Source organism: Equus quagga, chromosome 13 (genome assembly GCF_021613505.1).
Source record: "Equus quagga isolate Etosha38 chromosome 13, UCLA_HA_Equagga_1.0, whole genome shotgun sequence".
In the NCBI taxonomy this organism is placed as follows: domain Eukaryota; kingdom Metazoa; phylum Chordata; class Mammalia; order Perissodactyla; family Equidae; genus Equus; species Equus quagga.
The window spans coordinates 24,342,095-24,369,886 of NC_060279.1; the positions used below are offsets into that span (position 1 = coordinate 24,342,095).

General features: G+C 49.4%; 1 protein-coding gene across 1 annotated transcript in view; it reads right to left on the reverse strand.

Moving 5' to 3' along the window:
- Window positions 1–27,568, reverse strand: part of TRAF5 (TNF receptor associated factor 5) — a 43,269-nt gene extending 15,701 nt beyond the window's left edge. Inside the window, exons 1-3 of the mRNA XM_046683979.1 lie at window positions 27,448–27,568; window positions 1,340–1,558; window positions 302–359 (exon numbers count right to left, since the gene is read on the reverse strand). Of these exons, the coding sequence (XP_046539935.1) occupies window positions 302–359; window positions 1,340–1,557 (276 nt within the window). The 5' untranslated portion in view covers window position 1,558; window positions 27,448–27,568. The remainder of the gene's footprint in view (window positions 1–301; window positions 360–1,339; window positions 1,559–27,447) is intronic.
- Window positions 27,569–27,792: the final 224 nt, after the last annotated feature.

The window sequence follows — 27,792 nt, forward strand, 5'->3', positions numbered from 1 at the left end:
TCCAGGAAACAGGATGTTTCATTTCTCCAGGTGCCTCAATGTAACGGGAGCTAATATAGGAAGCGGCTAAGGAGGAAGCAAGAGAAGAAACTTGGGGGGGTTTCACTAAAGACCCAATGAAGCCTCTCTCAAACCGGGCTAGGAGTGGGGTCTGACCTGACCCCATGGCAGAGGAATATGGACCCTAAGGAAGGTCCCCCTCTCCCACTCTCCTGCTCCAACCTCTATGTGCAATTCAACCCAGGACACTGGCTTCTCCATCACCCAGAGAGCTGCTAAACCACAACAGTGATTTTCTTACCTCCTGAGATTTGATAACCTCCTTATCTACAGGGCAGAGTGGGACTGCATTTAATTCTCTGGAGAGAAAAACAAAAACAGAGCCAGAATTAAGAGTTGACCTCGACAGCTCTTCCAAGAGTAGCCCCAGCACTCCAGCTGCGCTTGACCCCTTGAGCAGGCCAGGCCCTGTCCTTGCTCATGCTCTTCCCTCCTCCCAGAAGGGCCCCTGGCACCCCAATTTCAGCATCTGCTTAGTCTGCCTGAAAAACTCCCATTCATGCTGCAGGGTGTAAGTCAAATAGCGAGTGCCCCAGAGTTAAATGCCCTCTGCCAGAGCTCCCACGGGAGTCCTTTGCTTATCACACTGTCCCACAACCTGTCTCCATCAGTAGACTGGAACATTCTAGAGGGCAGAGACTGGGTCCTCTGCTACACTGGATCCCTGCACACCAGAGCTTAGTTTAGCAAGCTGCCTGGAGCACACAGGTGCGAATGAACGAACCCAAGAATAAATGAGAATGTGCTGTAATAACCCCCTTTCCACGTTTGATAGCATACAACTTCCTTATTGTCCTAGATAAGCCCCCAAAACCTGCTTCCATGTCTCTCTGGGTCCCCTCTCTGAAAGTGGCATGACCCAGGTTTTGTAGCTGCCCAGGCATGGACAGCATCTGTGGCAGTGAGGTCCCCTCTGGATGTGAGACCACCTCTGCCTTAAGGCAGGGAAAGGTCAGGGTGACTACAACACAGACCCCCGTGACATACAGGCCCTCCCACCACAGACTGTGCATCTAGCTTTGCCCTCACATGCAAAGCAGGTGTGGTCTGAATTTTAAGAAAAGGTAAATATCAATACGTGAGTGGCAAAAACATGAAGATTATTTCTCAGGCTCTCAGAGACTGGCCCCAGGAGAGCCTCTCCTCATATTCGTGGTTCTGTGGGCAACCACAGCAATTCCAAAAACCACGATTACAGTCGAGTGGCCACAGAAGACATTTCGATCCCAGGAACAGCCACGTCTGGTTCTGGCCGGAGCTGCAGGCCCTGCCCACTCACCTCAGGGACAGGATGCAGTGCTGGCAGAAGCGGTGCCCACAGCCCGTCTGGTGGGGGTTGTGAAGCACAGAGTGGCAGAAGGCACATTTGTAGCGCTCTTCTAACTGCTCTACGAACCGATACTCTGTGTTGGGCTCAAAGTCCAAGGAAACGGAGTTGCTGGAATTCTGACGGATGAAACCACAGGGGACACCTCCTTGCTCCTCAGAATAAGCCATTCTGAGGGGTCAAGAGAAGAGAAAGAAAATTAAGTGTGCAAATATCAAAACAACGACAGCCATCAGATTTTTTAACTATTTGTTTCCTAATTAGTGAACATCACCCACACGGTCATTCAGTTATGACTTTGTGACAACAATGACAACCTCCTGCCACTGGAGGGCCCCCACAGAGGGGAGATGGGGTACTCAGGTGGGAGGCTGGACCAAGTGACTTCCAGCACGATTCTATGAGACTTTAGCCCTTTGTCCATTTACCTTTTACAGGATGCTAACTTATCCTGTCAGTTTGCCATATCCTTGAACAAAATATAGACAGATGTTAACTACATTCTATGTAAGCTATTGTTATGGATTTTTCTTCCATTCAGTTGAGAAAATTGAGAAAAATGCTTTGTTAACATTTTTGAGAAGAACATCGCACACCAGTACATTTCTTGCAACATATAGATAGACAGATATATCACCACCACCAAGCCACATCATTTCTCACCTGAACTAAATAAGAGCCCACTAATTGCTTCCCCCTCCAACCCATTCTCCACAGTATAGCCAGGGTGATATTTTCAAAATGCAAGTATAATTGAAGGTTATCTCCCCTCATCATTCACTGACTTGCCAGGGCTTAGATGGAAAAGTCCATAACGTGAAGCAGGCTACAAGACTGCATCCTCACCACCCAGCAGCATCCTGGACCTCTCCTCCTCTTGCTTTCTGCACTCTAGCCACACAGGCTTTCTTTTAGTTCTTCTACTATATCATGCTGGCTTCTGCCACAGGGCCTTTGCACAAGCCATTGCCTCTGTCTAGACTGCTTCCACTATCCCCTTCCAGTCCTCTTCACTTAGTTAACCCACATTCATGCTTCAAAATTTCATTTCAAGCATTATATCCTCAGGTAAGATTTCTCTTCTCCCCTAGTCTAATGGCAGGAGGCCCACTCACCAGTCTGTAAAACATGCATGGCTCCAGGGAGTGGCTAGGGGATAAGGAAGGGGGGAGATATTTCACTATATAATCCTTTTGAATTTTTGAACATGAATATATCACCTATTCAAAAATAAATAAATATATAAAAACAAAAACTGAACATCCACTGTCATATCTGTCATAGAACCAGGTTCCTTTCCTTCAGAGCAATACTTGATTTAAAATTAGACATACATATACGTGATTATTGAATTTATATCTGGCCCCCCAATGACACACAGATCGCATCTGGTCATGCTCATGGTTGTGTCCCCAGCCCTTAGCACTGAGTCAGGCATGGAGACCAACTCAGCTATTTGTTGAATTAATGCTATTGAATGGACTTTTTGAAAAACCTTGGCCTCTAACATAGAGATTCTTAACCTTTTGTGAGCAAGGACTTCCCCTTGCCTTTGAAGATTTGATGAAAACTCTAGGCCTTCTCCCTATAAAATAGCACACACACTTGACATCTGGAGCTTTAGGGGCCCTCTGAGCCCACTGGTGGTCCCCACGTTAACAACAGCCCTGCCTCCCCAGCAGGAATATTGTTACTTTTGGCACAGTACAAGGAGCAGTGCTTTCAGAGTGTCTGGCAAATGGCTAAAGGATGGGAGGCCATCAAGGGTGGTCCCTTCCACATGGGGGTGATGTCCTTCCACATGGTTAGGGTACAGGAAGCCTTGGCTTTCAGGCTCGCTTGCTTTGGCTTGCTCTTGGGATCCCTCAGGATTCTCTGGCAGCTGATAAGGTCAACTGGACCTGGGAGCAGCTGTGCAGCCTACCATGTAGGCGAGAGACAGGTGGCCCCATGCAACACTCAGCTTTGCTCAAGTCAGCTGCTGGCCTCTCTCACTGCTGGCGTCGTCTGAGACTGGGGCGGGGCCTGGGTGAACAGAGTAGAGTAAGCAACTGGCCTCCTTCAGCAAACAAAGCTCTCTCTCTGGAGGAGCCTAGCAGACCAGGGGATTTTTTTTTTAATCCTGGGGTTAGAGACCAGAGCTCCACATTTTCCTCTCTGAATGTGTTTCCCGCAGAACTCCAAGAGTGGGAGGTAAGCAGTACAAGATGTGACTGTTCCCCTTTTACTCTTGAGATTTAACAAGAGTTTTATTTAGGAAGATAAAGAGGCACAGAACTTGATTTACATGTACAACCCTAATAACCAAGACTCACCCATCTCTCCGAGAAGTGAAACAACTAATTCCAAACTGCCCTACTCTGCCCTGTGTTCTCTAGTCCCAAGGGAGGTCAACAGTTCACGTCCCACGCCCCTCTAGGGTTCTCTCCTGAAACCAGGCTCATGTCTGTGTCACTCAGCACCTAAATTTGGACTCGCAGAGATTTACCCTAAAGCAACAGGCTTGCTCAGCCCCCAGAACGAGGCAGCAGGATGTACAAAACTCAGTTCAGGTTCCCCTCCATTACATTCTACCCTCCTTCCTAGCACAAAAATTTAATGCACTCATCTGTGTGTGTCTGTTTATCTTCCCCTACAACAGTAGTTCTCAAACTTTTTGGTCTCAGGACCCCCTTTTAGAGTCTTAAAAATTGAAGACCCAAAGACTCAGAATAGTCAACACAATATTGAAGGAGTAGAACAAAATGGGAAAATTGACACTATCAGACTTCAAAACTTACTGTAAAGCTATAATATTCAAGACAGTGTGGTATTGGTGAAAGAGTAGACAAACAGATCAATAGAACAGAATAGAGAGCCCAGAAATAGACCCACTTAAACATAGTCAACTGATCTTTGACAAAGGAGCAAAGGCAATACAAAGGAATAAAGACAGTCTTTTCACAAATCGTATTGGAACAACTAGACATCCACACGCAAAAATAATGAATCTAGACACAGACTTTACACCCTTCACACAAATTAACTCAAAATGGATCATGGACCCAAATGCAAAATGCAAAATTATTAAACTCCTAGAAGATAACACAGGAGAAAATCTAGATAACCTCAGGTCTGGCAATGACTTTTGAGATCTAACACCAAAGTCATAACCTGTAAAAGAAAGATAGATAAGCAGGACTTCGTTAAAATCAAAAATTTCTGCTCCGTGAAAGACATTGGCAAGAGAAGGAGAAGACAAGCCACAAACTGAGAGAAAATATTTGCAAAAGGCACATCTGATAAAGGACTGTTATCCAAAACACATCTCAGCACAGAAGATATACAAACGGCAAAGAAGCACATGCAAAGGTGCTCTCCATCATGTGTCATCAGGGAAATGCAAATTAAAACAACAAGGAGATACCACTACACACCTATCAGAATGGCCACAATCCAGAACACTGAGAACATCAAACACTGGTGAGGATGTGGAGCAACAGGTACTCTCATACATTGCTGGCAGAAATGTAACACTTTGGAAGACAATTTGGCAGTTTCCTACAAAACTAAACATACTTTTACCATCTGATCCAGCAATTACGCTTCTTGGTATTTACTCAAGGCAGCTGGAAACTTATGTCCACATAAAACCCTGTACATGGATGCTTATTGGGGCTTTATTCATAATTGCCAACACTTGGAAGCAATCAAGACGTCCTCCAGTAGGTGAACGGATAAACCCTGGTACATCCAGACAATGGAATATTATTCAGTGCTAAAAAGAAACGAGCTATCGAGTCATGAAAAGACACGGAAGAAGCTTAAATGCATGTTACTAAGTGAAAGAAGCCAATGGAAAAGGCTATTTACTATATGATTCAACTATTTGACATTCTGGAAAAGGCAGAATTATGGAGGCAGTAAAAAGATCATTGGTTGCCAGAGATTAGGGTGAAGGGAGAGATGAATAGGTGGATTACAGAGGATTTTTAGGGCAGTGAAAATACTCTGTATGAACTAGAAGGGTGAATACATGTCATTACACATTTGTCCAAATGCATAGAATGCAAGACTGAACCCTAACGTACACTATGGACTTCGGACGATAATGATGTCTTGACTGAAGGGCAGCAGAACATGCCACCCCAAGATATGCTGCTTCGGTATACTGATTATTTTGAGCTGTAGACGCTTGAAAAGCAGCAAATGCAGGGAGAGGCTTTCTCTGAACACTTTCTCTGCCTAAAGACACATCCTCCAAAAGGAACTCAATTGCCATAAATCTCCTCTCAGGGAGTTTCATCAACCAGGGAAGACTGACTCACGTCACCAGGAGAAGAAACTAGAAGTTGACACCCAGACAAACGTTGTCACAAACTATCATATCTCCCACTTATTCTTCTAAGGGCCCATTCACTTTTCCTAAAAATCATTTACTCTCCCCTAAGAGGCCTATATCCCCCTCCTTTTCCCTCTTAAGATGGTATTCAAGCCTGAATTCTAAGCCATCTCAGAGAGTTACTATTTTTCCCTGGGTATCTCCCATATACACATGAGGTATATATGTTAATAAACTTCAGTTTGTTTTTCTCCTGTTAATCTGGCTTTTATTACAAACGTCTCAGCTAAGAGCTCAGAAGGGTAAAGGGAGAATCACTCCCCTACACAATGTGGGTTCATGAACTGTAACAAATGACTCATTCTGGTGGGGGATGTTGCTAATGCTGGAGGCTCTGCGTGTGTGGGGACAAGGGGTATATGGGAAATCTCTGTACCTTCCACTTACCTTCCACTTTGCTGTGAACTTAAAACCACTCTAAAAAATAAAGTCTCTTAAAAAAAACATTGAACAGCCCAAAGAGTTTTTATGTGGGTTACATCTATCGATAGTTACCATATTTGAGATGAAAATTGAGGAATTTTAAAAAATATTTCTTTATTAATTCACTTTAAGATCATAAGCCAATTACGTGTTAACATAACATTTTTATGAAAAATAACCATTTTCCAAAACAAAAAATTTAGTGAGACGAGTAGCACGGTTTGCGTTTTTGCACATCTCTGCGCTTAATAGAAGATAAGTGGATTCTCATATCCACTCCCACATTCAGTCTTTACAGTTTCACATGTCATGCAGCTCCTGGAAAACATCACTGTACACTCATGAAAGAAGGAGAGTAAAAATGGCAAACGATAAGTTAGAATTATTACAAAGATAGTTTTGCCCCTGCAGATCGCCTGAAAGGGTCTCAGGGAGCCCCAGGCAGTGGTGTGGTGATAAATGTTTAACAATCTGCTCTTCTAGGGGAAAAGCTCCAATCTGGAAAATTTTCCAGCTTCTGTGCCTGAACATACCTGAACCAAGTAGGAGCCCATACGCTGCTTTCCCGGGAAGAGCGGCTCCAGCACCCCTGGGACCCCTGAAGCCCACTTTGGGGGCCGCTGCTCTATCAGGCTGCTGGGTGGGCCTGTGTCTTGTCAGTCTTTGTACCACAGGGCCCAGCACATGTGTGACCCTCACCGACAAACTCCTTGTTCCTACTGAATGGCCAGCAGAGACCTGAGGACCAGATGCCCCGTCTTCCCTCTCCCTCTCACTGTGTCTTGCCCAGCCCTAGTGAGCACGCCTTGGGCATCTGCTGACCTTGTTCACTCTCTAATTGTTGTCTTGTTAGTATTTGTTTTTACAAAATTGAGTTTTTATCTCATGAGACACTTAACACGCACTTTTGTTCTGCTATACAATATAGAGTTTAGATGTTTCAGGGCGGTGTTCTTGCATATAAACCAAGCTGTGATGTCTCCCAGGGCAGGGTCTGTCTCCTTCCTCTGAAGCTTCTTCAGGCCCATGATCTGGCTTCAAAAATGGAATCAGTCCACTGTGCTCACTGACCTGAGAGAGCCCTAATAAGAGAACTAGCAAGACTGACATTTCTTTGTCTAACAAACATATTTCTCTAATTAATTCAGCATTTCCAGCTGGTACTCTGTCATTCCCAGGCACTTATTTAATGAATAAGAGTTCCATTTTATGAAAATCTTTCCCCTTTGAGTATAAGGGCTTATGTAACAGGAACAGCAAAACAGTTCAGTTCTTGCAAATAAGAAAATAAAGTCATCAAAATTATTATTAGAGCTTGTGTATTTCCTTACTGCAGTTAACAGTTCCATCGACGGGGCATACAGTGTGGTCCCCCTGCTGAAGAGTTATTAACTCAAACCAATAAGATAAGAGAAAAATCATGTCCCATCCTTTCCCTAAGGACTCTCAGTGAGTTTCTTTTAAACACCCTTTTTTAGCTTCATAAATTGATGCATCTCTTCCCTGAGAATTTCCTAGGAATTCCAAAGGAAAGCTGTGCATGTCACGATTTAAATTCTTTACTTACTCATTTCTTCTGCTTCATTTCTGGGGAACACTTAATAAATAGTCTAACATTCTGAAACAGCGTGAGTTTAGCTTTTAGTTACAATAAAAAGGACACATATCCAGCAGAATTCAGTCTTACGTTGAACAAAGAAAGGTAAGTCCTTGTCTGTCTGTCCACACTACTTCCACAGCCTCCCAATATCTTGTTTGGATTAATGAAGGTCTGGAAAATCGGGAACATTTTTATAAATTACATTATACTTTGTAAGATATAAGGCCAGGAACTATGTCTCCAGAGTTTTCAAGTTCTGATTTTTTGGAGTTACTGGCTACTACAATCAAATTCCAGAGTAAAAGGGGACAGGGTCAGAGACCTGGACCCGATGCCCGCTCTGCCACTCACCTGCTAAGAAACTTTGGGCAAGACACCCCCACAGCTCTGTCACTTGTACATCCCTGCATGGATGCAGCATGTACATGTCCTGGATTGGGTCTCAAGAATGCAGAGACCTGTGATACCATGTCTGTCCTTGAAGCTCTCCAGGTTGAACAGAGGAAATCAAACACAGGAATGACACATTACAATACCCCAGTGGCCAGTACCACAAAGACCGATTTAAACAGAACAGCTAGAGCCCAGATGAGGGGTAGCTGACACTCTCTGAGCTGTCTATGCTGATTTCCACAGAGAAGAAAACATCTCAGCTGGTCCTGAAGAAGGGGGAGGCATTTTCTAGATGAAGGAGATAAGAGAATTTCCCAGAAGGTATCATAAAACTTCTGAGACAGTTAATAATTAACTGTAGCTGAAGGGGAATGAAGGGAACAAGCCAGTCGTTTGCCTCTTTGCTCTCAGATCCACTCTCTGCTCTTCTGCCCTCGTTCTGCATCATGAGGTGGGGTGAGGGTTGACCCCCTACAAACTCTGCTTCCCAGGCTCCTTGGCGTCTGTCTAGGTCCAGCCAATCAGAGGCACTGTCAGGAGACGGAAGGGTAGGAGGAAGGGAGAAGCTAGAGTATTTCTCCCCCACCCCCTGGTGTTGGGCAGTGTCTCAATAGTGATTGGGTCTCCTCCATGGCTTTAATCACCACCAGATGGCCCCTCTCTCCGTGGTCTAGTTCCTGCCAGGCAGGCCCCATGTGACCCCCAGCTCCTCAGCTCTGGAAATACCGTTTCTTCCTTTGTCCCGTCAGCTCTCCAGGGAGTGGGCAGTTTCCTCTTGGCCTCACTCCGAGTCTCCTGTTTGGTTTCCCTGCTTTGCCATCACCTTTGTAGCTGATTTCTGTGTAACTACATTCCCTGTTGGAAACACCTAAAAAGGTCCCTGTGAGACATAAGGGTAGAGAGAGAGCGGAGGAGCATATCGTGAAGAGCGCTGAATGTATGCCAGTCAGGGATTCCGAATTTTACCCCATGGTTTTGATCTTTTCATGGATGATAAACACAGAGGACAGGCCCACACAGGGATTCAGGGGAAGAGGGTGTGACAACAGACCAAAGGAGGATGACAACGGCCTGATGGAAGGCAGGGCAAAGGGAAGCCGTGTTTGTGAGGCCTTTCTGAGATAAAATGCATTGATTTAGAAATGGGATCAATGGTAGGGCTGAGGGAGTGGACAGTGGAGGCTGATGCCCAGGTTCCAGTTTGGAAGATGGGTGAACGATGGCACCAATGGGAGAGGATGAAGGTGAGAAGCCAAGGATGCGGGCAGGAGGCATATCCAGGCTGGGGTGCCTTATGGACAGTCTTAGGGGAATGAGGGTAAGTCAGACCAGCTGACATCTAACAGATCTTCCAGAATAAACTATGATTTCTAGGAATGGCCACATTCCCTTTGTGGTATCAATAATTGTTTTAAAACTGCCTAGGGCATTAAAATTTTTTTCACTTTCCAAACAATTTGGTTGTCATTTTAGTGATGGCATTTAATATAATAGGTTTAGATCTATGTCAGGAAAATAAGATCTGGAGAGATAGGACATCCCAGAGAGATAGCAATGAGAAAACTCCTTGAAGCTAGTACTGAAGTCCGCTCTCGGGTCCTCCCCATTCACACCCAGTGCTTATGTTACTCCCTATTTGAGATTTAATCGGTGCTGCTTCCCCCAAAGTGACCCCCATCCAGTGACCCTCCACCCCTTACTAGATCTGAGATCCCTACTGCTAATGACCACATTAGACAAGAACTCAAAGGGTCCAGGGACTGCTGTTAAAAGTGCCTGGGAGGAGCTTGAGGACTGTGGGCGAGGGCTACAGCCTCTCACCGAGGCCCCTCTGTAAGGAAGGCTACTAAGGGCTGCACAACCAGGAGAGCCTGCTGTCTCTGGGAGGTAAACTTACAGGGCCTGACTGATAAGGTGGGACACAAAGCTGGCCAGTGCCCAGGATGGTCCTTGAGCCCTGGGCAACTGAAGGGCAACACCACACTGGCCAGTCATAAGATTGATACCGGGTCAGCACAAGGTTGACATAAGGGAAGCCATACTGTAGAAAAGAACCCATATTGTAACTTTGAATGACCTCTGATTAACTAACCCAGCTGTGATAAGTCAATAACTTTGTTCTTTTGAGTTCCTTAGGAATGTGATGACCCCCGGGGCAGAGTTGATGCTGATAGCCATCAATGACAACTGAAAGATCAAGGTATACGGCTCTGGTCTCTGATGCATATCCAGTAAAACAAAAGATTTTCAGGAACTAGGATCAGATGTCTGCCCCACCAGGAGACCAGATGCCTCCCCAACCTGGAGACCAGCCCCTTGTATAACTGGCCTGTAGTCTTTGTTCTGTAAGATGGTTCTTTTGGACATTAGTCAGCCATCTTCCTCCTTGCTAGCAGGCTATAATAAAGTCCTTTCTCTCCTACCATCTTGCCTCCTGACTACCGGCATGTCTTGAGGCGGGCAGATGACCCCCACCTTAGGCGGTAACAGGATGGGCGGCTTAAAGGCAAACTGCCTACTTGTCAGCTCTGCTTGGACCCCACCAGAAGCATAAGGAACCAACTCCCTGACGCTGACATTCAGCAAAAGGGGGAGGGTACAAATATGTTACTCCTCAAACCCACCCGAGACCCAATGAAGGGTCCTGGGCTTAAATGAAAGGAGGAGAGGTTGTGGTTAGTGACAAAGAAAAGCTAATAAAATGTCAAATCCCAACACGCAGTGACCCAAGGAGACTGTGGCATCTGTGCCCTGCACAATGTTCTAAAAGAGAAAAGCCCTGGCTCAGAGAGCCAGATGCTCCCCTACTAGAAGGATAGGCAGTTCCCTCTCTCAAAGTCACCTCTGGCCCTTGAATTTGGAGATTCTGCTCTTCCAGGAAGCACAGTTACTACCAGGAAAGTAAAAAAAAAAAAAAAAGGAAGAAGAAGAAGAGGAGGAGGAGGCAGAAGAGGAAGAAGGAAAGCACTTAGCATGTTATCCTCATGGCACAAGGAGAACTGAGATGAGCTCAAAGTTGTTACCACAGCCTCTGGCTGCAAGGGCCCAGAAAGATCTTTCCACTGAAGATGAAACCCCTCAAGACAACCGCTCCCACCCTGGACCTTCTCTTCCTGTCCACTCTTCCCATAGCTTAACAACACACTGTGCGACTTCTGGGAGAAACTGGTTTTTATTTTCATTAAGCTTTAACCATGCAAGTTAGGCAAAGAGGAAGGAAGGGCCTTGGAGAAACGCAGAAAGAATGTGGCTGTTTTCCATCAGGCCCAACGTGGCACGGAGACCACGCAGAGACCGGGTGACACCATAATGGCCAGAAGATATGCCCACCGACCCAGTGTCTATCCAAGGGTTTGGTGTTTCAGAGGAAGAGGTAGAGTGTGTTTTCTTTTCTTTTCTTTTCCTTACACTTTCACAGAAGAAGGTTTTCTTGGACACAGGATGAAGGATGTGGGTGTGATTTTAATTCTTTAGAAGAGAAGTGTGATTTCTCCCAAGTTGTCAGGAAACCTCTGGTTCCTCATTTTCCTGGGAGTGCAGCAGAGCACTGCTGTGGAAGAGACGGAGGTTTAACAGCTGAAAGGGCATCGCGGCCCCCTCCTGGGTGCAGCAGCTGCTGCTGCCTTAACAGGAGTCTCACGCATAGGGAAGCCCTGAACGGAACTCACTTTCTTTCTTGTGCTCAGAACCATCCAGAGTCCACGTGGCTCCAAGTGATGGCGAAGAAAACCCTTCAGATTTGCTCTCAGAACTTACCAAGAGAAAAAAAACAAAAAACACTACTGATCTTCCCACACAAAAGCTTCCTCTTTAGGAAGCTCTGACTCCAAGACTCTCAGCTCCAACTCTATCACAGTCCCCACAGCTGTTGAGGTCAGCTCAGGGTGTTCTTGGAGGGAGGGGCTGTCCTCAGGAGTCTCCAGATCTCAGAGCCAGCCCTGTGCCTGGCACAGAGTACTCAATCAATGTTTGGTAAATAAGAAGGGAAATTGAAGAGGAATGTGAGGCCTCAGTGGAAAAGGGTTGTTAGAAGCACAGCCATGAAGATGGACAAATCTGAATGAAGCAAGGGGATGGGGATGATAGGAAAAGATGTGAACGGAACCTAAGGGCTGGAATTGGATATGGGTCAGGATTACACTTAGTGAGGCTGTGCCCATGCTCAGAGCCAGCAGATTTACATGCATTGTCTCATTTTAATCCTGAAAGCAACCCCATGATGTGTACATTATTATTATCATCCCATCCCCAGTTTTCAAATGAAGAAACTTGGATGGGGCCGGCCCGGTGGCGCAGCGGTTAAGTTCGCATGTTCTGCTTCTTGGCGGCCCGGGGTTTGCTGGTTAGGATCCCAGGTGTGGACGTGGCACTGCTTGGCACTCCATGCTGTGGTAGATGTCCCACATTTAATGTAGAGGAAGATGGGCATGGATGTTAGCTCAGGGCCAGGTTTCCTCAGCAAAAAGAGGAGGACTGGCAGTAGTTAGCTCAGGGCTAATCTTCCTCAAAAAAAAAAAAAAACCAACCAAACAAACAAAAAAATAAATGAGGAAACTTGGAGAGGTCCTATGTATAGGAAGCAATGAAGGCCCTCAGGGGATAAAGAGGAGATGGGGTTCCTCCCTGCTTCTCCAAGGTCCACCAAGAGACAGTGTGGTTTGGTGGTTACCGCCATGGACTCTGGAGTGGACCTGCCTGGCTCAAATCCAGGATCTGTCCCTGAATAGCCATGTGACCTCAAGCAAGTTACTTAGTCTCTGTGCTTCTCAGTTTCTTCACCTGTAAAATGGTGATAATGACAATAGATATTACCTCATAGAATTTCTGAAGATCAAATAAGTTAGTACTGTACATTAGGGGGGAGCTGGCCCATCACTTGTTTTTGTAAGTAAAGTTTTATTAGGACACAGTCACACTCACTCGTTTACATATTGTCTATGGTTATTTTTGTGCTACCATGGCAGAGCAGAGGAGTTGTGCCACAGATCAGACGGCCCAAAACCTAAAATATTTATTCTCTGGTTCTTTACAGAAAAAGTCTGCTGACACGCCTATGCATGAAGAGCTTATAACGGTGGTATACAGTAAGCGCTATAAGGGCTATTATCATCATCATCATTGTTACTATTAAGCATTTGCCCCAGAGCCCCTCCATCAATGTCCCCCACTCTGATGATAACCTGACTGCCTGCCACGCCAGGCACTGCATGAGGCTCTGGGGGCCAGGGAGGGACAAGACAGAGATGGTCCAAGCCTGCTCCTGCGGGGTTTACAACCTAACGGAGGAGACAAGGGAATAACAAACAAAGGAGGTAATTACAGTCTGCGGTGAGTTCTTTGAAAAACATAACCAGGATGTTGAGATAGAGAAACAGGGGCGGCCACTCTAGGCTGGAAGCCCTCATGGAGGAGGTGACCCTTGAATAACAACCGGAAGGATAAGAATCAAGTGGGAGGAGTGCCAGGAAGGACATTCCAGGCAGAGGGGACAGCAAGGGTAACAATCGGTTCTGGGAAAGGGCTTGCCACGTGTGAGAAACAGAAAGGAGGCCAGTGTTGCATAAGTGTCAGGGACAAGAGGAAGAGCAGTAGGAGATGGGGCAGAAGCCAGATCACGGTTACACTGGACTATCTCCCACCAAATGTCAGTCAGTCATTTTCTGTCAATCATTCCTGTGCTGAGAACCTCCTACCGCAGACACTGATGGGAAACAGAAAGGCAGCACAGAGGGCCCGGATTCCTCACACCATCCCCACCGCCCACACCCAGCAGTGGGCCTCGGTCCACTCACCTGCCTCAGCCTAGCAACACCCCCACCAGCCACTCTCTCCCCGTCCCCTCCCTTCCATTCCTGGCTCCAGACCAGTGCCTGCAGACCTATGTCCCTCCTCAGATGCCATCGGCACCTCCCTGCAGCCTTCCCCCTTCCCAAGTTCACCTGCCCTTGAACAAGCTGTGGGCTCGAATCCTCTGGGTTTTTGTGGGGGGGGGGGGGGGGGGAGTGAGGCTCTACATAGTTCAGAAAAGCATATTAGATTAGTCCAATGGTCTAAACCATAATCACATAGTCAGGCTTGCCAATTAGTCTCTCCTAAGTTGTTGCCTCCTGCCCTTTATGTGGCATTTGGCACTTCCTTCTTGAAACCCCCTGATCCCTTGGTCTTGGCGACACTGTACTTTTGGTTCTCCTCCCACCCGTGACCACAGCCCTAGGAGGCTCCTGCAGGGCTCCCCTGAGTCTGGGTCAGTCCTCTGCCCTTGGTTCTTGCCACAAGTCCCACCTTTCCTCGTTTGAAAGGCTCCCTCATCTCCAGCCGGACTGTAGGGTGAGGGGTGCAAATGAGGGTGGGGATCCCTACTTCATCGTGTCATGGGGCTATCATCTCAGAGTCACAGTTCCCTGCTCCTGCTCCCTTCCTGACCATCCTATTTTCTCACATAGACAGGCAGATGGAGTACACACTCTTGGACAGTGATGGAGATTCCAGTGGCCCCGCAAGCAGAGTGACGGGGGAGCCTGGATACACGGAGTTAGCTTAGAATTCAGGCTCTGAGAGGGGAGTGGGCCCAGCCTTGCCCAGGCCCCACCCTCCATGGCCTAAGGGTGCTCTGAGGAAAGGGGAGAGATGTGGAGACCATCCTAGATAGGCATCCTGGATAGACAGAACAGATATCCAAGGAGGATTCAGAAACCTTGGCTTGACCTTTGGGTGACTTTTAGCTACCAAAGGTCGACATCATTCTAGCTGGGCCTCCTCTTCCCACAAATGCTCACGTACAGCTGCCTTTGTTTCAGGTTCATATCTCCAAAGCTGACCACAGACATGTGACGTACTGTCGACTGCCCACTGCCCCAGGGCTGGGAGAGTCTGTGGCTGGGGCACAGTCGATGTTGTGTGAGAGGCAGGTGGGGCAATCCCTTCCTGACCAGTGGTGGGCGAACTCTGGCCCAGGCCCAGGGAGAGAGCAGACGGGACCAGAGGTGGCCCTTTCACCCCAGCCCTGAGCAGAGAAGCTTCCTGAGGTCCACCATCCCAGCACACCCCAGATGCCCATCCCACACATTGGCGGGCATTCTAGAGTTCAGCTCACAGAACACTGTGGCCCCTTGGTACAATGCTGGACATTGGGCTCTTGGGTCTGATGGGCTTGATCAGCACAACGGAAGAGGGAGAGCTGGGGGAGCCCAGAGAGGGGGCCCAAGAGAAGGAGAAAGAATTTGAAAGAGTGGCCTTTTCCCCCACAATTGAGCCAGTCAGTTGTGGAACACTTAAGGGATCAGCCAGCCAAATATTGCAGTTTTTTAAAAACAGTGAAACTCATCAAACCAAATCTCACGCAGGAACATCAGTAAATAAACGAGTGTACAGAGGAACTTTTCTAGCTGAAGCAAGGTCTATGATCAACACCCCTCTGGCCGCTCTTTTAGGTAATCCTAGGGGTTCCACAGTTTGATTTTCAAGATAATAATAATAATACCACCTTACACATACTAGTACTTTGCAGTTGGTATTTTATAAACATCATCACATCCAGTCATCACACTAACCCTAAGCAATATTACCATCATCATATCTCCAACAAAGTGCCCGAGGCCCTGAGTTGCCCTAAATCCCACAGCTAGCACATGGTGGGGCAGGAATTCGATTCTAGGCTTTCTGACTCCAAGTCCAGAGCTCTCTGCTCTGTGTCATGGCTAGAAGAAAATGTACAGCATCCTAACTGGAACCAAAAGGAAGGTCTTAATGAGAGGCTGGACAGCCTAGAGACCAGCTCTGGAACCAGACCTCAGGGTCCAATCCCTTCTGCTGTTCAGTCACCTGTGTCATCTTTTCCTCATCTAGAAAATGAGACAATAATATCCGCCTCTAAGGCTTGGAGTTAAGATTAAATGTGTTAGCCCATGAAAATGACTGGCACATGGTGCCTGATGGATGCATAAACAAGTACTTAATATCCACGCATGTCCATCCTTCACACCTAGCCAGCATTTATTCAGTGCCTGCTGCACGCAGAGGCCTGTGCTTCATTCTGTTGTGGGAGGGGGTGGAGTGGGACAGGATCCCAAGCTCCCAGACAGTTCCCATTCCCAAGGGGTTTTCAGTCCAGGTGGGGAGCATGCCTATGCACAAAGGACAGCAACAGTTCCCAGAGTGGTCGGATCCTAACAATGTACCCTGGAACATGATAAAAATGCTGGCTCGGAGAACTTAACCAGAGAAACAGATGTCTGTTTTGGGAGCGTATTTGTTACAACAGTCTAGCCTACCCTAATTCACATATTTCAGAATCAGGATCTCTCAGCAGCAGGTACAAGTCTGCTTTTTTTGTTGTTTTTAAAGATTGGTACCTGAGCTACCATCTGTTGCCATTCTCTTTTCTTTTTTCTTCTTCTTCTTCTCCTTAAAGCCCCCCAGTACACAGTTGTATACTTTTAGTTGTGGGTCCTCAGCATGGCTTGATGCACGGTGCTAGGTCCGCGCTCCGGATCCGAACCGGAGAAACTATGGGCCGCCAAAGTGGAGGGCACAGAATTAACCACTTGGCAATGGGGCTGGCCCCTAGAAGTCTGCTTTTTAGACAAGTCCCAGGGCTAGGTTAACCCGTTACATGGTTACAGCCGTTAACCATGTGAGAAGCACTGTGCTAGGGCACGGTGCCAGCTTCTAGGTCACCTTCTCTGCCTTACTGGCCACTCCTCATCTCCCCACCTCTTGGAGCACCCAGGCTGGGGCTGGACCTCTTCTCTCGTCTGTCTACACTCGTTCTCTTGGTGAGCTCATCTGGGCTCCTGCATTAAATGCCATCTAAGGCTGACAAGGCCCTTATTTTTATCTGCCTTCTGGACCTCTCCTCATTCCAACTGGCTACTCCATCCCTCCATGTTTGTCTACTAGACATCTCAATGTGACACATCCAATCCCACCCAGCCTGCTCCTCCCACAGCCTTCCTCCCCTGCAGTAAAGAGCACCACCAATCACCCTGTCGCTGGACCAAAAACTCGGGACTCATCCTTGGCTCCTCTCTCTCTATCCCACAACACCAAATCCTATCGGCTCTTCCTCCAAACACCTCGAACTACTGCTCACCACTTCCAGCAGAACCACCCTGGTCTAAGCCGCCATCACCTCCCCACTGGTTACAGCACTAGCCTCCCAGCTGGTCTCCTGCCTCTGTCCCACCCTTACAGTCTAGTCACAACCCAGTGGCCAGAGGAATCCTTCTCATCACCCCTCTGCTGCTATGGCCCCATCTCACTCAGGGTCAAAGCCGGTGTCCTCAGGGTTCCCAGCGACCTGGCCCTCCGGTCTCCCTGTCCTCGTTTCCCAGTGCTTTCCTCCTGTTCACATACTCCAGATGCACCAGCCTCGCTTTTCCTTGACCAAAAGAGCCTTCTGCTTGCGTCCTCCTACTGGGATGCTCTTCTTTCTCCCTGACACCTGAATGGCTTGTTCCCTCACTTCAGGCGTCTGCTCACATGCTACCTCACAGGTGAGGCCTTCACCGACCACCCACATGGAAATGTGACATCCCCGGCAGCCCCGTCCCCTGCCACACTTTTCTCCAAAGCACTTATTACTGTCTAGCATGTGACATGTTTGCTTCTATACTGTCTGTCTTCCTTGCTCTCCATAAGCTCCATGATAGCAGGGATGTACCTTTTGTTTACTGAGGCACCAACACTTACAAGAGTGCACACGATAGGCGCTCAAGAAATACTTATAGAAAGACTGAACTCCTGGTGTTCTGAAAGCAGGACAGCCTCTCTCCCACTGCGCCTGCTTCCAGGGCCTAAAACTTATCTCAACTATTTCTAAGTCCTACATTCTACCCGTTATGGTGAGAGAAGGCAAAGCTGGCTAATGATGGCTGACCTGAGGAGGGGTGGTCCCTGTAAGGAGGGGAGGATCTAGCCCTATGGGGATGGAAGAGTGCGCTTCGAGCAGGGGTCCTTACTCCTACTGTGGTGAACTAGCTCCTGGTGAGGTGCCACGGCGGGAGCCAGGTACCTGGGAAGAAGGGGAAAATGCTGAGAAGGATTTTCACAGGTTGACAGGCCAACAATTCAATTCAATAAACATGTACGGGGCCCTCAGCCAGCTGACTCACCAGGTGCTAGAGATCTAAAGTCACATTTGCTGGGGTCCTTTTCCAGAGATTTCGTCATGTGAATGGGTACCAGAGCGCAGGGCCAGGTTTTCCCTTTCAGCTCACTCTCTTGTTTTCAATATCAATTTCAAACCTTTCTCTTCTCCACAAACCTTGACCACTCCCCCCAGTCTTATCAGGAAATGTCACTTCCTACTGCACAGAAAAAAACAGAAGTCTTCAGACCAGAACTACCTTCACTTCCTGCCACCAGACCTGCGCATCTCCCTGTACGGGGCCCCTGCTCTGCTCTTTCCCTCCCAGGGCCGGGGCAGAGGTGACCTCTGAATTACGCCAATCTCTCCAGCTGTCCTGGGCTCCTGCCTCCACAGGGGTCTTTGATGTCGATGATCACTCACCCACCACCACCCCTTCATCGTCAGCCTCTCTTTCATGTGGGCCTTCCATCAGCGCTCAAACAATCACGAGACTCGCTTAAGATTAAAGTAACACAAAAAAATTCTCACTCTCATCTATCTCTAAAATTCAAGCTTTCCTTCCTCTCTCAGCCAAGCTTCCCGACTTAGCCTCACCCTCACACAGTGGAGTCTGTTCACTCCAATCCTCAGCCTGCTCTGGCCTGGCTTACACCCCCGCCAAGCCACCTCAACTGCTCTCACCATGGTGACTTTTGGGTCACTAAGGCCAATGGTCCCTTTTCAGTCTTCATCTTACCTGGCCTCTCAGCAGCATCTGACATTATTGACCACCCCCTGCCCCTCGAAAACACACACTTCAAAATACTCTTTCCCTTTAGCTTCCCTGAAACCACACTGTCCAGGCATCAAAGACCATGTATGAGCTAACAACTCCCAACTCTCTCTCTCCTCTGCGTCTACACCCACACTGCCTGCCCAGTGTCCCCTTTTGAATGTCTCGAGAGCACTCCAAAGCCAGCACAACCAAAACTGAACCGATTCTCCTCTCCTAACTTGCTCTCTCTCCAGAGCTCCCTCTTGGTGAAGACCCATTTTTTATTTTGCTGCTGTCACCAGACAATTGTCATGGTTCCTGGCAACGCCTTCTCTCTCCCCACCCCACATCCAGTTGGTCAAGTGAGGCCCCCTGAGTGGACCTCATAGACACATCCCACCTACTTGTCCACCCCCACACCCAACCCCCTGATTCAAGCCACCATCCCCTCTCACCTGGGCCACTGCACAGCCGCCCATAACTGGTCTTCCCTCCTATAGCTGGTCCCCCCTCATTTCCCCGCCTATAACCGGTCTCTCCGCCAAAGCATTGAGTATTTGGAAAAAGCCAAGCTGCTGTCACTCACACAATCTTTTCACAGCCTCTCATTATGCTTACAGTTCCAAATCCCTAAGACAAGCTGCAATGGTCCCGCCCACCTCTCCAGGGCGTTACCTGGGGCTCCCTCCCTCCCCACACTTTATTCTCCAGCCTCTCTGGTTTTTCTGCCATTCTTCATTTGAGTGGAAAACCTTTCCTCCTTACAGCCTTCGCCCCAAAGCTGGTCTCCCTTTGCTCAAGCTGTTGTGTCTGCTGGAAATATCCTCTCCTCCCTCTCCCCACTTCTCACTGAGCTAAACTCACCCAAGCCCAGCTTAGGCATCACATATCCAGCTAAGCCTTCATATGCCTCCTCCGCCAGCTTACCTTCCGTTTTCCTTAGTATATGCCCTTTTGTCACCCTGTACTTCTCCTCCATAGCACTTATCATGACTAGAATTCATTTTTTATGTAATCATCTGTTCAATATTAGTCTGCACCAGCAAATAGAAAGCAGGGCTGGGACTGTGTCTATCATTTTCAAGGTCCTGGCACAGAGCAAGCACTCAAATATCTGAGTGAATTAACAGGGGCCACTTTGGGTGCCTACAATGTGCTAGACAGTGTTCTAGGAGATTTACATGGGTTGTCCCACTTATTCCACACGGCAACCCAAAGAGGTGTGGGTACTAGTTTTATTATTCATGTTCACATTTTACAGGTGGGGTCCTGACATCCAGGAGGATTATACAGCGTGTTCAAGGTAACATGGCTGGTAAGTGCCAGGTAAGGACTCAATCTCAGGCTTGTTCCCTGTCAAAGTCACTGCACCACCCTTCCTCGGTGCTCCCTATAGTCCTCGCTCACCGCCTTAGACACAGTAGGTGCTCAACAAAGAGGGATGGAGGGGATGACCCACTATGTCATCACAGTCATCCTTGAGGTCTACACACAAGAATTACAATTTCTTTTTTCCAAACGAGGGAGGAAAATGGAGTTTGAGAGGTTCAAAGTGTCCCCCAGCAGCAGGTGGCCATGCTGGGCTGGAATCCAGGTCTTCTGGCTCCCTGTCTAGGGTAAAAATTTTCTCTACAGCACAAGCACAGTTAGGCACTGACAGGCGGGACTATGCAGGGAAGCTGTGCAGGCCTGAGACTGCCATCCTTAGACAGGTCTGCTTACAAGGACGGCCCCGGCTGACGTCTGGGAAGGTGGATTTGGGGCAGGTTCCCCTAACTGATTAGGGTGGCTCACTGTGCCTAAGCTGTTCTTCAAACAATGTGGTTTATGCTGAGCACCTGTTTTCCTTCTGGAAGCCTGGAATTTTGTTATATGCTAGGCAGAGGGTGCCTACATGACCAGTCCTCAATAAAAACCCCGGGCACTGCGTCTCTCCTGAGCTTCCCTGGGCGACAACATTTCACACACGTTGTCCCAACTCAGTGTTGGCGAAATTAAGCATGTCCTATGTGATGTCACTAGGGGGGAACTTTTGGAAGCTCCTCTTGGATTCCTCAGGACTTTGCCCCGGGTAGCTTTCCCTTTGCTGGTTTTGCTTTGTAAGCTTTCACTGTAATAAATCATAGCCACAGAACTACACGCTGAGTCCTCTGAGTCCTCCTAGCAAATCACGGAACCTGGGCATGGTCTTAGGGACCCCCAACACAGAAGCCTTCCTAACAAGAGAGGAATTTTGAATTTTCTTTGAAAAGGGTGAGAGGGGCATGAATTAGTCGATTAAAACAGGAGGCATTCTAGGCACATCTAGAAATGATGTGAGGAAAGTTAAACAGGAGAAATAGATCAGTCACGTGTGGAAGGCCCCAGAGCTGTTGAACGTGGCCTAAACAGAGTCAGTGCTGAGAAAATCCAGCACCACAGTTATGAGGTGGAAGAGGTGGGGACTAGAAGTCACACTTGTCAGAAATATCCAGTGTCAGCAAGATGAACGACCTGAAGTCATACATATGGAATTTTAGTATCAAGCAAGGAGTGAAAGAATTTAGTGTCTGGCTGTCTGCCGCTAGCATGTGGCATAGGACATTCTGAGCAAGGTCCGTGGGAATGCTACTGAGAGGTTGAAGCAACAGTCCAAATTACTGGTTTTTCAGATAAACCACCTCAATATAAGGAAATCAGTCTGCTCCAGAATAATCTACTTCCCATCCATTAAGGGCACCTATTCACTCCTTTCTTTAGCCCCTTGAAATGCCTTTGTCCACAGTCCACTGTGCCCTTCCATCCCTCCTGTCCACCCCTCCTCACTCCTCAGGAGGGCTTCCTGGAATAATCCCACCCAACTGTTTAATCACTTCTTTTATTCTGCATCTACTTAGCACTTAAGCCTTCGTTTTACGTTAAATAATTTTGCCTTTAACCCAGAGAATCATGGTAAATTTTCCTAGGTTGTATCATAAGTTTCTGGCCAGCCTGTTCCTCAGCATCCTAATGTCATGAAGGCAGAAGAAGGACCTTCACGACCCGTTTAGCTTCATCCCAGCCAGCTGCCTCCATCCTTGAGCATCAAAGGCCCCTTTAAGAGAAGGGTCAGAACACAGCTGGCTGTTCCAAGCCATCCCCCTTAGTAAAGGAACACAGAAAGGGCTCTGGCTGGCAGCTTTGCAGGGAGTCATCCTCACTCATCCTGCTCTGACTCTGTAGATGATCCCACTAAACTAACTGCTCCGCTCCTGGTGATCAGGCCAGTGCCTGTATTTTGCTTCCCAAATCAATTTTATTTCTTCTGCTGGGCCCCTGTGTTACCTCCCTGCCCAGCACTATTATTCTGCCAAGGCTGCACCTGCTCTGTCCACAAGTCCTTCTAAAGACTGGAGTCTTGCCCTGAAACCCATCCCCTGGGGCTGGGCCTCCATTATCTGATGCTGCCTGCCCTCTGCCTGCCGAGGGCTGGTCCCAGCCTATCCCCACCAGGCCCTGCCCCATCCCAGCTCACCTACTCTGGCCCCTGAGGTCTGCCTGGTCTACAGATTGCAAAGTGGCAGCAACAGGCTAGTTTAAATGACGGTCTACCCTGGCACGTGGTAGTTCTTTTGCTTGTCTGTTTTTAATTTAAATTTGAATGCTTTAGGCTAAACACACATTTTCCACCACCCCGGAGATCCCACAACTCTCTACTGCTGACAAACACATGGAAGAAGAAAACCAGCCACTGAGTATCCACCAGATGCTGTGCTCTGTGTATACACTGGCTCACTTAATCCTTCCAGCAACCCCAAGTGGGTGACATTACTATCTCGGTTTACCAGAGAAGCTCATGGAATTTGAGCAACTTGCCCAGATCACACAACTACAACTAGCAAGTCACAAACTCAGATTCGAACACAGGCCTGGTAGATTCTGAAGTCCACACTACTTCCACTATGCCACTAGTGAAAGTGGTAAGTCTTGATTAGGCGATGGATTAAGGAGGCCCCTCTGCAGCAGTGCGGAAGAGAAAACAGAAGTGCAGGAAAGCAAGTGAATGCACAATTAGGGTAGCACAGGAAAGAGGTCAGGCGGATGCGAACTCAAGTAGCAGTCTTAGGAATAGACAGCAGATCAGGACCAGCTGGGGGGACACAGGACAGAGGTGACCAAGGGCAAGCAGTGATCTCTGCAAGAGTTCAGGAGAACGGAGAGGAAGAGGCAGCCTGGGAAGAGTAAAACGTCACGGTGAAGATTTTGTGTGTCACAAATCAAACTGGCCAAGAAGAGAGCTGGGTGAGACACAGAGACTTGATCATCCTTTCCTTAAGAGTGTTGGTTAAGCCTTGGGTGCAGAGAAGAGCTCTAGGGAGAGTAGCATAAAGAACAGTAATGGAGAAGGCCAGCCTGAGGACACAGCCTTGGCCCCCCACTGGCACTTGCAGGGCGGGAAGGGGAGGAGAAGCTTGAGGTCGGGGAAGGGAATGTCAGTGGGGATGGTGTGGCTCCCTCCAAAGAGATGGGCAGCAGCTGCAGGGCAGGCTGACGACTGAGGATTACCAGACCCTGGAAGCCTTCAAAGGGCAATCTGAGCAGCACGGCAGGTGCATGGCGCTGAGCGCTCAGAGTGCAAATGTTGGCTTCTCTTTCCAGAAGCTTGTCCGTGAAAGGGAGAGGAGAGGGGCTGGGGAAACAGAGACGGAGCATGTGGGGGAGGGAAGGAGTCAGTGGCCAGGGAGTAATGGAGGGCACTGTTTCCAAGATGGGAGAGAGCTGAATCAGGCATGCAGGTGGAGAAGGCGCTCCCCCATTGGTCAAGAGAGTACCTCTTCCTTGAGAAAAAAGCTGTGGGGGAAATTCCAGGGATGTTCTGAATTGGTGAGGAGGGAAGTTGGTGGAGCTGTGACAAGAAATGAGGCATGGGGATCTGCTGAAAGTAAGTGAGATGGGTGCCCACTCCCTGCTCACAACCCAGGGAGAGGCACTCACTGGCTCTGTCACTTAACGCCAGGGCCACAGAACCTGCAAGGACATTCAGATGGACACCACATTGCTACATTGTGATCTAAGCTGCACCACCGTCTGCCTCCAGATAACAATGTGCAGAATGGGCTCATCGCTCTCACTGCAAATGGACTTGGAGTTTTTCTGTCTAGACTGATGAGTATTTTCACTTTTATTTCCTCCCTGGTCCTCCACCCTACTTCCTCACAAGACAGGGCTTGCCAGGACATATGGGTCCACTGACTGCTGTTTGACCCTCCAAATAAAGCTTTCCTCTGGGCAAAGGAACAAACTCACACGGGCCCCATGCTGGTCTCAGCAGCGGCAGGAGCTCACCAGCCCTGGGGATCGCTTCTGCCCCACAACATGGTCTCCTCTACCCCCAACACACACAGATTCCCACCCGCTACACTCTGCTGGAGTGGGAGCCCCGGTCCCACAGGGACCTCAGAAAAAGCCACCATCTGGGCAGGAAAAGCTCTTCAGAGACTGGGCCTGCCACTGCTCCCCCTTCCCCTGGCCTCTTAGCTCTTAAAGACCCCTGACCAGTGAAAAAGGCGTCAGGCAGCCTTTGAGGAATGCCGTTCTGGTTCCCTCACCCTCCTCCTGCCCAGAACCCTGGCTTCCTCTAGGTGAAATACTATGAGAAGAACACACGAATTGGAGTCTGAAGACTTGGGCTGTGGTTCTGGCTGGTCCCTACGTGCCGTGAGATCTTTCAAGTCCCTTCTGAGCCCCAGCTTGCAACCAGGTAACAGGGAAGGAACAGCACCTGCCTCTCCCTTCTCTCTGGAGTCAGGGACAAGTCCAGCAGGTGAGACAGGCTGTTTGTAAACTGCACAGCGCTATTCTGATTTCTGGGATTGGAGCAAGTCCTGCTGGCAGCTCAACCTCTCTCTCCAGAGCCCGGCCCAGCACACCTTCCCCGGCCATCGGTCCCTGGCAGCTCAGAGCTCAAGGGTGACAAATCTCAAATGAACTCAACGCAAGGTTTTTGTAGGCCTACTCTGTGCCAGATTCCAAGATACAAACAAGAACAGACACAGGTTTTGCCCTGAGTTCGTGCAGCTGGGGAGAGCTAAGAGAGCGGGCGTCTGTTCACGCAGTGGCCAGGAGAACTTCCTCCATGTTGTTGGGAACAGACCATCCAGGCACGATCAGAGCCTGAGTTCCCTTGCTAACCCCTCAGATTCAGCGTTCTGAGAAACCATGGTGAGGGGCCTACAGCAGAGGAACCAGAGACCCAGGCCTGGCCCAGCCGTGGAGCCTCAAGGGCTATTATACACTCAGTGCTTCACCTCATCGAGAAGAATCCTGCTTTGGCCTGACTCACAAGGGCACCACAGAGGACCAAACGAGAACGAAATGACAAGAGCAATAAGAAAACGCTTTGAAAAGGAAAGAGCTTTAGCAACAAGGAATTATTATTTTTTCCGTGGGGTCCTCCCAGGTAAAGCTGAGATAATTACAGAAGGGCTGTTGGTCGAATTGCTGACAAGCCTTTCCCATGGCTAGCCTAGCAGCACTGACTCAGAGGCATCCGGTTCCCTCTCTCTGCAAATCTCCATTGAAATGTCCCAATCGCTACAGTTAGTACTTCCAGGGGACGGGGCCTCATCTTCTTTCCACCACCCTGCTGCCCACAGCCAGTGGACACTCAGGTGACGCTTGCTGACAGACAGACACACGGCCCATCCTACCCCCACTGCCACACACCTCGGCCCAGAGGACCTGAGAAAGTCACCTCTCCTCTGGCAGGACTGCTCAGAGTCCTTCAGTCAGAAGCCAGCTCAGACAGGTGACTTCCTCCTGCCTATGTCCAGGACCCAGGGACAGAGATTCCAGGATCTGAGAGCCAATCCATTCCACAGAGTTCAAAACAAAATAATAACAACAACAACAACCCTTTATAGAAGCTAGATATTTTCTGCTTCCCTCTCACATCCATCTTTTCTGCAGCAATTTCTCTCTCTCTCTCTCTCTCTCTCTCTCTCTCTCTCTCTCTCTCTCTCATTCAAATTAAGAGTAGAGTTGGGGGTGGGAGTGTTCAGATGATAAGGTTTTCACCCTAACCATCAATTGTGCTAAGACCTCGTCTTCGGCTGTGCGTGTATAAGGCAGAGCAGGTAGCTGCCCTCTGGATCTGAGAAGTCCTAGCCCAGCCTTTCTCTGTCTAAAATTATCTCTCACACACCCAGAACTGTTCTATTCCCAGAAGTACTTCAAGCGATGTCTTTGCATTTTATGTCTTCCAGAGCCCGTGTGAAACGCAAATACCTCTGAAGGAAGGAACCATATTCCACTGGCCCTAGCCCAGTTCTCACGCAGCACCTGTGCCCAATAAATATTTACTGAATTCAACTGGGTACCAGACGCCTGTCCTCACACGACACGGGTCAGCGCCCAGGGTTGTGAAGGGCGGGGTGTGCAGGGGGCAGCCTGGCCGGGGAGCCACGCCTCATTTCACCAACCTCACTGGGTCGGTGGCCTAGAGCAGCGCTGCCAGCCACAGCGAGTTAACTGAGTTTCTGATGAAAGTAAATCTGAAATAGCCAAATATGGAAACTCTGCAGGAGGGGGCAGAACCAGCCAGAAAGTCAGCGTAACCGCCCAGCGGGGTTAGCAGCAAGAGTGTGGCCCCTGTATTCACTGAAAATTCTCAGAACTGCGAAAACCCTGACGAGCAGTAAGTAACAAGGAGGAGACAATCTGGTGTGGAGCGCCCAGATTCCACTAATTCACCGGGCGTCCCTGGGCGACTCACTTCGCCTCTCTGAGCCCTGGTCTCCTCCAAGATCCCTTGGAGCTCACCTGGCGGGGGGGAGGGAGGGGGAGGGTTGTGTTTCTCAATGAGCGCGCTCAATTGAACGTTTCTTGGAGGTTTCCATTCATTCCAATGTTGAAGTTGCGTTCTAGAGGGCTCTGGCGGGAAAGTCTTGCACAAGTGCACGGGTGCCTAAGGGTACGGAGCGGGAGCCAGAGGTTTGCAGTGCGGGATTGCGGGGCACCCCATTCTGAACCTGGCCGCTCCAGTCCACCAGCGCGCTCCGGAGCAGCTCCCCTCTCGGGGCCCCGAGCCGCCGCCGCCCTCGCCGCACCTCTCCCCTGCTAAGGCAACGCGCCCCAGGCCCGGAGCCCAGCTGCCCCTACAGCGCGCTCGCTCGCCCGCATCGGCGGCCACCTGTGCCGCCGGCCTCCTGCGGCCCCGGCCCCGCCCGGCCGCCGCCTCGCGCCCTCCCCGCGCCGGGGGGACTCGCCAGACGCGAGGGGCACGGGCGGCCCGGCAGGGTCCCCGCAGGCCGGCGCAGGGCGCGGGGAGGCGGCTTCGGGGCTCGTGCCGCCGCGGCGCTTTCGGTTTCAAAGTCAACGGGACAAGCCGACCTGCGCTCCTGGTCCCCTCGCTCCAGCCCGACAGCCGCGGGGCGCCCTCCCCCCGCCCTGCGGGACTCACATGTGGCTCCGCGCGGGACTCCGCTGGCGCGCGGCTACTCCGGGGCAGGGGCCAGCGGCGGCGAGCAGGGGCCGAGGCTCTCGGCCCCGGAGCCCGGAGCGTGCAGCCCGGCCCGGGAGGAAGCAGGGCGGGCCCGGCCGGGAGGGGGGAGGAAGGGAGGGGTGGGGCGGGGCCCCGCGGAGCCGCTGGGGCGAGGGGCGCGGGCAAGGGAAGGGCGGACTCGCAGGAGGGTGTGGGGCAGGAGGCTGCGCGACGGTAACCTGAGCAGTTAGAAGTCCAACCACCGTCACTAGAATCCTTGGTACCTACAAGTAGAAGTCGTCTCTGATTTCCCTCAAGTACCTT